Below are 12,385 nucleotides of genomic sequence, written 5' to 3' on the forward strand. Positions count from 1 at the left end.
CACTGTTGGGTAGGGACTGTCTCTATGTGTTGCCAATTTGTACTTCCCAAGCGCTTAGTACAGTGCTCTGCACATAGTAAGCGCTCAATAAATACGATTGATTGATTGATTGATTGATTGAGAGGATGGATAACTGATTTCAGCAGTGATTTTCCAAACGGGCCAAACAACTGATTGCCCCAAGTGCAACAGCAGGGAGACAGAGGAGTTTTAAGTGACTTCTGCTTGGGCCTTGCAGCTCTGCACGCAGTAAGCGCTGAATGAATGATTGAATGAATGAATGAATGAATGACAATTTGAGGGAGGGACGGCCTCGCGCGCGGGCTCCGCATGTCGTCATCACGTAGGGTCACGTGCTGCTGCGTGGCCACACGGTCCGTCTAGCCCCCCCTACTGGCCTTTTTTGCCGGGTGTGGGGGGGGGGCAGGGAGGGACGGAGACAATGGCGTCGCCCTTGGAGGTGGCCGTTTGCACGGACTCGGCGGGGATGCTGTGGAACTGCGCCGTGTGGGAGGTGCAGTCGGGGACGACCCTCCTAACGTACCGGGGCGGCCAGAGCGGGCCCCACGGCCTCGCGCTGCTCAATGGCGAGTACCTCCTGTCCACGCAGCTCGGCAAGAACTACATCAGCGCCTGGGAGCTGCAGCGGAAGGTACGCGTGGTCGCCGGGCCGGGGCGGAGCGAGCCCGCGTGTGTGTGTGTGGGGGGGGGGGGGGCATTTCATTCACTCATCCATTCACTCATTCATTCATTCAGTCGTATTTATTGAGCGCCCACTGTGTGCAGAGCACTGGGCCAAGCGCTGGGGAAGTCCAAGTTGGCTGCATCTAGAGACGGCCCCTACCCGACAGCGGGCCCACAGTCTAGGCAGAGAACAAAACGTATTAAAATAAGCAGACCCTGTGGCGGGTGGGGGGGTTTTAGGAGAAGAAAGGATGGGGGCCGGGGATGCGGGGTTCTTGAGGGATGAGGGGAGGTGCGGGGCTGCCCGGGGGAGGCGGCGTGGAGCCTTTGGGGAGAGGAAGGAAAACACGTGCTCATGGGGTTGGCAACCCTCGAGGGAGAGGGGCCACTGGGCGTCCAGTCTTTTCCCCCTCTTAGTCCATAATAATGGTAATAATGATGGTATTTGTTAAGCGCTTACTGTGTGCTAAGCGCTGGGGGGGATACAAGGCGACCAAGTTGTCCCACGTGGGGCTCCCAGTCTTAATCCCCATTTTATCGATGAGGGAGCTGAGGCACAGTGAAGTGACTTGCCCAAAGTCGCACAGCCGATAAATAATAATGATAGTAATAATGATGGCATTTGTTAAGCGCTTACTATGTGCAGAGCACCGTTCTAAGTGCTGGGGGGGGGGATATAAGGTGATCAAGTTGTCCCACTCGGGGCTCACAGTCTTAATCCCCATTTTGCAGATGAGGGAACTGAGGCTCAGAGGCCTCTGACTCCCAAGCCCGGGCTCTTTCCACGTCTTAGTCCATCACAGCAGCTGCTTCCTGTCCGAGGGCCCCAAGTCATCGGAATCCCGGAATCTGCGCCCTCTAGACTGTGAGCCCGTTGTTGGGTAGGGACCATCTCTATATGTTGCCAACTTGTACTTCCCAAGCGCTTAGTACAGTGCTCTGCACACAGTAAGTGCTCAATAAATACGATTGAATGAATGAATGCGGGGGTCTCCCTCGTGCCCCTCAGCATCCTCTCCTGGTTTCCTTTTAGACTGTGAGCCCACTGTTGGGTAGGGACTGTCTCTATATGTTCCCAACTTGTACTTCCCAAGTGCTTAATACAGTGCTCTGCACACAGTAAGCGCTCAATAAATACGATTGATTCCCACCCACCCTTGAATTATGACCCACTCCCACCCATATCTGTCTCCCCTTTTGGATCTCCCAAGTGGTAAAATGTCAATGGGGCTTGTTCTGTGTTCCCAAAGGATCAACTTCAGCAGAAGATCATGTGCCCCGGGCTTGTGACCTGCTTGACCACATCTCCCAACGGCCTCTACATCCTGGCGGGCATCGCCGAGAGCATATACCTGTGGGAGGTAAGAAATCCGCAATGGTCCCGGCCTAGTCCGTGGGACATGACCCCATTTGGGTCTTTGAGTCTGCATCAAGCACTTAGCCCGTCTTCCCCATAATGTTAAACGTTAATGTTGGTATTTCTCACCATGTTTTCACTCTAAATAGCAGAGTTATGTTCAGTGTATCGGGCAGATATCGGCCTAACACACTGCACCAACACATCCAGCTGCTGTGTTTCGCCGTGAAGTTCATTTCTCCTTCAGGACATAAACTAGTGTGGCCTAACAGAAAGAGCCCGGTCCTGGGAGTCAGAGAACCTGGGTTCTAATCCCGGCTCCGCCACATACCTGCCGGACAAGCTATTTCACTTCTCCGTGACTCTGTTCCCAAATCTGCAAAATGGGGATTCAATACCTGTTCTCCCTCCTACTTAAACTGTAGCCTCACATGGGACCTGATTATCACGTATCTACCCCAGCACTTAGCACCGTGCTTGGCACATAGTGTGCGCTTAACAAATAGCATAATTATTACTATCCTCATCAGTATCTCAAAGCCCAAGTAATGCAGCATAGCACTGGTGGGGAAACAACCACCAGTGGCCTAGTAGATAAGGCACGGACCTGGGTTCTAATCCCAACTCTGCCATTTGCCTGCTGTGTGACCACGGGCAAGACACTTAACTTCTCTGCCTCAGTTTCCCCATCTGTAAAATGGGGATTCAATTCTTGTTCTCCTTAGATTTGAGCCCTAGGCGGGACAGGAACTGTGTGCGTGATCTGTGTATACTGTAGCGTGCTTGGCACAAAGTAAGCACTGAGAAAACACTTTAATATGGATAATAGCATTAATATTATTGATAATTGGTTTAGCTAGGGCTCCCCAGCAAGGACTAAACATGGATCTCTTGATTCCTGGTTTATGTGTCTTCCCATCAGACTGAGAAGCATTAGCACATTTCTAAGCCCGGTCCTCAGATTGAGCCCTAAGTATTAAGAAGTGGGAGTATTAATGGCTTCAGGGGCAGTGTTTGGCTCTTTGTTGTCCCCATGCCAAGGCTAAATGGGCATGGGGCAGTGTGTTGCTGCTGCCTCCTCCCTCCTTCCCTGACAGAGGAAGGTGACGGAGTGCCAAATTGGGAGAATTAAGGAGTAGTGCCAAGGCTAGACTCAGAAAAGGCAGGTGGGCATTGAGTGTGGTAAGAGGCACTGAATTGAGTGGCAACTGTGTGCAGACCATAAGACTAGATGCACATGCACACAGATTCTCCTTCACTGAGCATCCACACTGCTTTCTAGCATGTCCATGTGTCCCTGTTCCTAAAAAAAACAACAAACCTCCTCTGTCCCGTGGCACCCCTCAGTTTTGGCCCCATCTCCCTCCGACCATTCCTCTCCAAACTCCTCAAACAAATTGTCTGCATCCCCTGCCTCCACTTCCACTGCTCCAACTTTCATTCATTCATTCAATCATATTTATTGAGCGCTTACTGTGTGCAGAGCACTGTACTAAGCGCTTGGGAAGTACAAGTTGGCAACATGTGGAGACGATCCTTACCCAACAACGGGCTCACAGTCTAGACGGGGGAGACAGACAACAAAACAAAACATGTGGACCGGTGTCAAGTCATCAGAATAAATAGAAGTAAAGCTAGATGCACATCATTAACAAAATAAATAGAATAGTAAATATGTACAAGTAAAATAGAGTAATAAATCTGTACAAACTTATATACAGGTGCTGTGGGGAGGGGAAGGAGGTATGGCAGGGGGGATGGGGAGGGGGAGAGGAAAGAGGGGGCTTAGTCTGGGAGCCCATTTCCACACCCCTGCAATCTGGCTTCCTCCCGCTCTGTGGAAACAGCCCTCTTTAAGGTCACCAGTGACTTTTTTCTTGCCAAATCCAATGGCCACTACTCCATCCCAGTCCTCCTCCACCTTTCTGCTGCTTTTGACGCTGTGAACCTCCCCCTTCTACTTGGTTTCACCAACACTGACCTCTCCTGGTTCTCCTCCTATCTCTTCAACTGCTCCTTTTCACTCTCTTTGGCAGATTCCTCCTCTGCCTCCCACCCTCTAACTGTGGGGGTCCCTCGAGGCTCAGTTCAGGGTTCCCTTCTATTCTCCATCTCATTCAGTCCCACGGCTTCAACCACCATGTTTCGGATGATTCCCAAGTGTACCTCTCCAACCCTGACCTCTCCTCACATTTCCTCCTGCCTTCAGGACATCTCTTCTTGGATGTCCTGCTGGCACCTCAAACGTAACAGGTCCAAAACGGAACTCCTCATCTTCCCACCGAAACCCCGTCTTCCGTATGACTTTCCCAACTCTAGACAGCACCACCCTCCTTCTTGTCTCACCTTGGCATTGTCTTCAACTCATTTCTCATTCAACCCACACATTCAGTCCGCCACACATCCTCAGGGCTTTACCTTCACCACATCTAGAATGAGTTCTCTTCTACCCATCAAAACTGCTACCACACTGATCCAAGCCCTCATTGTTTCCTACTTTAACTACTGCCTTAGCCTCCTTGCTGGCCTCCCTGCCTCCTGTCTCTCCCTTCTGCAGTCCATATTTCACTCTGCTGCCTGAATCATTTTTCTAAAAATCTGTTCAGTCCACATCTCCCCACTCTGCAAAAACCTCTAGTGGTTGGTTGCCTATCCACCCCTGCATCAGAGACTCCTTACCATTGGCTTTAAAGTACCTTGCCCCCTCCTGCCTCACCTCACTAATTTCTTACTACAACACAACCAGCATACCCTTCTCCTCTAATGTCACCCTATTCTCTGTACCTCTATGTCATCTCTCGTCACCAACCCCTTACCCACATTCTACTTTGGGCCTGGAACTTCCTCCCATTTCATATTTGAAAGTCTACCACTCTCCCCACCTTCAGCCCTCCTAAAACCGCTTTTCAATCAATCAATCAATCAATCATATTTATTGAGCGCTTACTGTGTGCAGAGCACTGTACTAAGTGCTTGGGAAGTACAAGTTGGCAACATATAGAGACAGTCCCTACCCAACAGTGGGCTCACAGTCTAAAAGGGGGAGACAGAACAAAACCAAACATACTAATAAAATAAATAGAATAGATATGTACAAGTAAAATAAATAGAGTAATATGTACAAACATATATACGTATGTTTGCATACAGGTGCTGTGGGGAAGGGAAGGAGGTAAGATGGGGGGATGGAGAGGGGGATGAGGGGGAGAGGAAGGAAGGGGCTCAGTCTGGGAAGACCTCCTGGAGGAGGTGAGCTCTCAGTAGCGCCTTGAAGGGAGGAAGAGAGCTAGCTTGGTGGATGGGCAGAGGGAGGGCATTCCAGGCCTGGGGGAGGACGTGGGCCGGGGGTCGATGGCGGGACAGGCGAGAACGAGGCACGGTGAGGAGATTAGCAGCAGGAGCGGAGGGTGCGGGGTGGACTGTAGAAGGAGAGAAGGGAGGTGAGGTAGGAGGGGGTGAGGTGATGGACAGCCTTGAAGCCCAGGGTGAGGAGTTTCTGCCTGATGCGTAGATTGATTGGTAGCCACTGGAGATTTTTGAGGAGGGGAGTAACATGCCCAGATCGTTTCTGGACATAGACAATCTGGGCAGCAGCATGAAGTATGGATTGAAGTGGGGAGAGGCACGAGGATGGGAGATCAGAGAGAAGGCTGATACAGTAGTCCAGACGGGAGAGGATGAGAGCTTGAATGAGCAGGGTAGCGGTTTGAATGGAGAGGAAAGGGCGGATCTTGGCAATGTTGCGGAGCTGAGACCGGCAGGTTTTGGTGACGGCTTGGATGTGAGGGGTGAATGAGAGAGCGGAGTCGAGGATGACACCAAGGTTGCGGGCTTGTGAGACGGGAAGGATGGTAGTGCCGTCAACAGAGATGGGAAAGTCAGGGAGAGGGCAGGGTTTGGGAGGGAAGACAAGGAGTTCAGTCTTGGACATGTTGAGCTTTAGGTGGCGGGCAGACATCCAGATGGAGATGTCCTGAAGGCAGGAGGAGATGAGAGCCTGGAGGGAGGGAGAGAGAGCAGGGGCAGAGATGGAGATCTGGGTGTCATCAGCGTAGAGATGATAGTTGAAGCCGTGGGAGCGAATGAGGTCACCAAAGGAGTGAGTGTAGATCGAGAACAGAAGCGGACCAAGCACTGAACCTTGGGGAACCCCCACAGTAAGGGGAGGGGAGGGGGAGGAGGAGCCTGCAAAAGAGATTGAGAATGAACGACCAAAGAGATAAGAGGAGAACCAGGAGAGGACGGAGTCTGTGAAACCAAGGTTGGATAGCGTGTTGAGGAGAAGGGGGTGGTCCACAGTGTCGAAGGCAGCTGAGAGGTCGAGGAGGATTAGGTTAGAGTATGAGCCGTTGGATCTGGCAAGCAGGAGGTCATTGGTGACCTTTGACAGGGCAGATTCCGTGGAATGTAGGGGACGGAAGCCAGACTGGAAGGGGTCGAGGAGAGAATTGGTGTTGAGGAATTCGAGGCAGTGCGTGTAGACAACTCGTTCAAGGAGTTTGGAAAGGAGTGGTAGGAGGGTTATGGGGCGATAACTGGAAGGTGAGGTGGGGTCAAGAGAGGGTTTTTTTTAGGATGGGAGAGACATGGGCATGTTTGAAGGCAGAGGGGAAGGAACCAGTGGAGAGTGAGCGGTTGAAGATGGAAGTTTAGGAGGGGAGAAGGGACGGAGCGAGAGATTTCATAAGATGAGAGGGAATGGGGTCAGAAGCACAGGTGGCCGGAGTAGCACTTGAGAGGAGGGAGGAGAGCTCCTCTGAGGATACTGCTGGGAAGGATGGGAGAGTAGCAGAGAGTGTTGAGAGCTGGGGGGTTGGAGAAGGCGGGGGAGTGACTTTGGGGAGGTCAGACCTGATGGATTTAATTTTGTTAATGAAGTAGGAGGCCAGATCATTGGGGGTGAGGGAAGGAGGAGGGGGAGGAACCGGGGGCCTGAGAAGGGAGTTGAATGTACGGAAGAGCTGGCGGGGATGATGGGCATGGGTGTCAGTAAGGGAGGAGAAATAGTTTTGTCTGGCAGAGGAGAGGGCTGAGTTAAGGCTGGAAAGGATAAACTTGAAGTGAACGAGGTTGGCATGGTGTTTAGACTTTCGCCAGCAGCGTTCGGCAGCTCGAGCATAAGAGCGAAGGAGGCGGACAGTGGCAGTGATCCAGGGCTGTGGGTTAGTGGTACGAGAGCGGCGAAGGGAAAGGGGAGCGAGTGAGTCTAGCTGAGTAGAAAGGATAGAGTTGAGAGCAGTAATCTGATCATCAAGACTGGGTAGAGAAGAGAGGGAGGCGAGGTGGGGTGTGAGGCGCTCAGAAAGATGGATGGATTTTCCTCCAAGACCTTCCTAGACTAAGCCCTTTATTTCCCTATCCACCCTCCCCTCTACGCTGACTGTGCACTTGACTGTGTGCCCCTTCAGCACTTGATAATCACCCCAGCCCCACAATCCTCATACAAATATTCTTACACACTATTGCCCCTATCCCTAATCTATTTTAACGTCATTCTCCCAAGGTAAAGTAGGCTATAAACTCCTTGTGGGTAGGGATCGTGTATACGAGCCCTTGTCTTGTATTTTCCCAGGTGCCTAATACAGTGCTGTGCACACTGTAAAGCGCTCAAATGCCACTGATGGATTTACAATGGGAGCAGATAGGATTTCAGTTGTATTTTTCCTTTGGGCAAACCCGTATCTGTCCATTTGCATCGTATTTTGGAAGTTCTCTCCCTTTTGACCAAATGCGTGTCTGGGTGTCTAAGAAATTTGATACTGTCTCAGGTTTGGAGACTACCCCGGTTGAAAGCCTCATATCACCATTTTATGCCCTTCTGAACAGGGACAGCATGCTTTTGAAGGAGTAATTGTTGGGTAAACTGACTGGGCAAAGGCTATAGAATAAAGAATCTTAGAGTCGTTTGAACATTTTGTTATTATTATGGCATTTGTTAAGTGCTTACTATATGTCAAGCACTGTTCTAAGCACTGGGGTAGGGCCTAGGAGTCAAAAGGTCTTGGGTTCTAATCCCAGCTCCGCCACTTGTCTGTTGTGTGACCTTGGGCAAGCCGCTTCACCTCTCTGTGCCTCAGTTGCCTCATCTTTAAAATGGGGATTGAGACTGCGAGCCCCCACGTAGGACAAAGGACTGTGTCCAACCTGATTTGCTTGTATCCACCCCAGCGCCTAGTACAGTGCCTGGCACATAGTAAGTGCTTAACAAATACCATAATTATTATTATTACAAGGTATTTAGGTCATGCTTAGAACAGTGTATGACACACAGTAAGCACAAATACCATTAAAAAAAAGCCCAGATCCTCTGACTCCCAAGCCTATGCTCCACACTACTCTTCTTCCAAACCTATGTGTGTGCATTTTATAAATCCCGTAGGTTGAACCCAAAATCTGGGCTGGTAATAAATCGATAGAACCTGCCATCTTGGCTTTTGGCTGTGTGTTGGAATTAAAGTGTCCTGGAGAGTTTGTCTTGCATTTAAGGTTCTCGGTGGATGAAACTCCCCACTTAACCTGGTCAACAGAATTCATTCATTCAATTGTATTTATTGAGCACTTACTGTGTGCAGAACACTGTACTAAGCACTTGAGAGAGTACAATGCAACAATAATAATGGCATTTATTAAGCACTTACTATGTGCAAAGCATTGTTCTAAGCGCTGGGGAGGTTACAAGGAGATCAGTTTGTCCCATGGGGGACTCACAGTCTTAATCCCCATTTTACAGATGAAGGAACTGAGGCCCAGAGAAGTTAAGTGACTTGCCCAAAGTCACACAGCTGACAATTGGCAGAGCTGGGATTCGAACCCATGACCCCTGACTCGAAAGCCCAGGCTCTTTCCACTGAGCCACGCTGCTTCTCTAAAGAATAAATGACACATACCCTGCCCACAACGAGCTTACAGCCTAGAGAGGGGAGACAGACATTAATATAAATAATTACAGATATGTACATAAGTGCTGTGGAGTTGGGAGATGAATGAAGGGAGCCAGTCAGGGCCACGCAGAAGGGAGATGGAGAAGAGGAAAGGAGGGCTTAGAGAAGGCCTCTTTTAGGCGATGTGCCTTCAATAAGGCTACGAAGGCAGAGAGTCGCTGTCTGTTGGATACAAGGAGGGAGAGTGTTCCAGGCCAGAGGTAGGACATGGGCGAGAGATGGGAGGCGAGATAGATGAGCTCAAGGTACAGTGAGAAGGTTAGCGTTAGAGGGGGGAAGTCAATGGCCTGGGTTGTAGTAGGAGAGTAGCAAGGTGAGGTAGGAGGGGGCAAGGTGACAGAGCTTTAAAGCCAATGGTGAGGAGTTTTTGTTTGTTTGCTGACTTCCTTGTTGTTCACCCATTGCGACCCTGAGCAAGAAGGCCTCTCCTAGATTACTGTACCCTGTTAGAGAGAAATTTAAACGTTAATTCTTTAAAGTCTCACTAGAAATGAGTGCTCAGTGAGGAGCTTTGAAATATTGAAATAGCTTTTAGCTGAATGTTTAAAAATGGGTCTGTTGACCAGAATTGGGGTAGAGAATATATGTGTGTGTTCTCTCTCTCTCTCTCTCTCTCTCTCCCCCTCTCTCTCTCTCTCCCTCTCTCTCTCTCCCTCTCCCTCCCTCCCTCTCTCCCTCCCTCTCTCCCTCTCTCTCTCCCTCTCTCCCTCCCACCCCCAACACTCCCTCCCCCTCTTCCCATAAAAGGGACAGACTACCCCTGCCAGTAGAGCCAGGTTCTGTGTCCCTCTGGTACTTTTGCACCTCTCCCTTAAACATCCTTTCTACCCCATGACTTTGAGCCAAGGGCCAACCTAATCAGGGTAACTGATTTGGCCCCAGGCCCAAAACGAGACTGGCATCCCCTGAAAGTGGACCGGACCTTGCTTTTTCCAGGGCCACTACCACACAAGTGTGAGGTTGCCTTGGGTGGTGAATCTTCCGGCCCAAAGGCCTGTGCGGAGGAATCAGTTTGCACAGCGCTGCTCTCCCTCTCTCAACTCTCATCCCTGCCAGTCACGTTCTTGTCACTTTACACTCCCTTGGGAAGCTGATCCGCTCCCGGGGCTTGGACCACCACCTCTCCCAAATCTACCTCTCTCCTGTACACTCTCTCTACACTCCTGCCCCCAGTTGGATAGCTCCACGTGGATGACCCTCGGACATCTCAAGTTCAGTATGTCTAAAACTGAACTCATCGTTTTCCCTCCCAAATCCTCGCACCAGCCCCCCAACATTCCCATCACTGTTGACACCACCACCCCATCCTTCTTATCCCTGAAGCTCATAAGCGTGGCAAGATCTGGACTCCTCCCTGTCTTTCAAAGCCCACATTGTCGTCTTAGCAAATCTTATTGGTTTAGTCTCCACAACATTTCTCAGATCCACCCTTACCTCCCCACCCAAACGACCTCTGTGCTGGTCCAGGCCCTTGTCATAGCCCAGTTGGACTACTGCATCAGCCGCCTCCCTGATCTTCCTGCTTTCGGTCTCTCTCTGCTCCAGTCCATACTTGACTCTGCTGCCTGGAGCATTTTGTATAAAGCAACGTTCTGCACATATCATTGGCGTTAAAGCATTAGATTAACTTTCTCCCTCTTACTGATCCCTTCTCTTCTCCCATTATGCTGCACAGCTCACACTCTTGGTTTCTCTTAAGCTAACCCCTTATTCACCATGCCTCATTCTCTCTCCCCAACTATCATCCTCTTGCTTATACTCTGGACCTTCCCCATGCCATTCTCTAAGCCCTTCTGAAATCACACGTCCAGGAAGCATTCCCTGATTCATTTCTAATATACCCTTACTGCCCCTCCAGCGCTTCTGTGGTACTAAAAAACCTCCTGTAACAGTCCAGCACCTTACATGCCCTATCACTAAAGTGCAAACTCATATGTATCCTTTTCCTTCTTCCTCCTACCTAAATGATTTTAGATCTGTCTCCCCTGCTAGATTGTAAGCTCCCTGAGGGCAGGGATCATGTCTACTAATTCTGTAGTATTCTTCCGAGCACAGTAGCTGCTCAGTGAATACTGTTGACTTGATGAGGAGGATTTACTTGTGAGAGCCAGGCCTTACCACTTCAGGGCTATAGTCAGTGTCAGTTGACGAGACGGGTTCACAGATAATGAAGTTGTGGCACAAAGTCAGTCTTTTAGCAGTGACAGCAGGATACCCCACAACCACTTATGGAGAGCTGAAATAGGGAAACCAAAAGCAAGGAAGGCAGAGGAAACAGTTTAAGAACACAGTAAAACAAAGCCTCAGACAATCCTACTGAAAACTGGGAGTCCCTTACCAAAGATAGGCCAGCATGGCATGCCGCAGTCAAGAAAACAGCAGCTCTTTTGGTGCAAAAGTTTTGTAAGCAACAAGAGACAAGGAAGTAAGAGCAAAAACAGCACCAGGCACTCCGCGCATCAGACATGGCAACACAGCCTTTCTGGGTGCACAGTGTGCACAGTGGCACTTTGGGGTCCCAAACTGACCATTTCAGTCAACGTGCACTCAGATGAATTTCACCGAAGTGCTGGGTTAGTACAGTGCTCTGCACAAAGTGTTCAGTGCATACTGAGTGCTTGATTAATTGGGAGGCTTCGGCAGAGTTAGGAGGTACGATCCCTGCCATTGCGGAGCTTACAGGGCACACAAGCAGTAAAATCATTACCGACAGGAAGGAGGAAAGGGGAATTGGTACCCAAGTTAGTGCATAGTGTATAGGATGGGTACGTAAGTGCTCCGCATCAAATTCCTTGCCATCAGCTTTAAGGTTCTCAATCAGCTCTTTCCCCACCTACCTCACCTCCCTGATTTCCTCTTACAGCCCAGCCCGCACGCTTCGCTTCTCCAATGCCTACCTACTCACTGCACCTCGATCTTGTCCGTCTTGCCGCAGATCACTCACATCCTCCCTCTGGCCTGGAGTCCCCTCCCCCAACCTTGTATCCGACAGACCACCACTCTCCCCACCTTCAAAGCTTTATTAAAATCATACCTCCTCCAAGGAGCCTTCCCCGACTAAGCCCTCATTTCCCTTACCCAGCCTCCCCTCTGCATCGCCTGTGCACTTGAATCTGTCCCCCTCAAGCATGTGATATTCACCCCACCCTCAGCCTTTTGGACACATCCTGAGAAGCAGTGTGCCCTAGTGGGTAGGGCACGGGCCTGGGAGCCAGAAGGAAGCCAGAAGGACCTGGTTTCTAATCCCTACTCTGCCTGCTTGTCTGCTGTATGACCATGGGCAAGTCACTACTCTGTGCCTCAGTTACCTTATCTGTAAAATGGGTGTTAAGACTGTGAGCTCCACATGGGACACGGACTGCGTCCAGCCTGATTACTTTCTGTCTACTCCAGCACTTCTTAG

The 12,385-nt window shown here is 50.3% G+C and overlaps 1 protein-coding gene across 6 annotated transcripts in view; it reads left to right on the top strand.

Moving 5' to 3' along the window:
• The first annotated feature begins 440 nt into the window (after positions 1-440).
• Positions 441-12,385, top strand: part of WDR18 (WD repeat domain 18) — a 37,782-nt gene continuing 25,837 nt past the window's right edge. For all 6 annotated transcript variants that reach the window (XR_005457360.1, XM_038773044.1, XM_038773045.1 and 3 more), the window contains exons 1-2: positions 441-652; positions 1,935-2,045. Coding sequence is in view for 5 of the 6 variants with exons in the window: in XM_038773044.1 (XP_038628972.1) it covers positions 443-652; positions 1,935-2,045 (321 nt within the window). In the remaining variant the exon portion in view is untranslated. The remainder of the gene's footprint in view (positions 653-1,934; positions 2,046-12,385) is intronic.

The sequence above is a fragment of the Tachyglossus aculeatus genome, chromosome X1 (genome assembly GCF_015852505.1).
Source record: "Tachyglossus aculeatus isolate mTacAcu1 chromosome X1, mTacAcu1.pri, whole genome shotgun sequence".
NCBI classification, from domain to species: domain Eukaryota; kingdom Metazoa; phylum Chordata; class Mammalia; order Monotremata; family Tachyglossidae; genus Tachyglossus; species Tachyglossus aculeatus.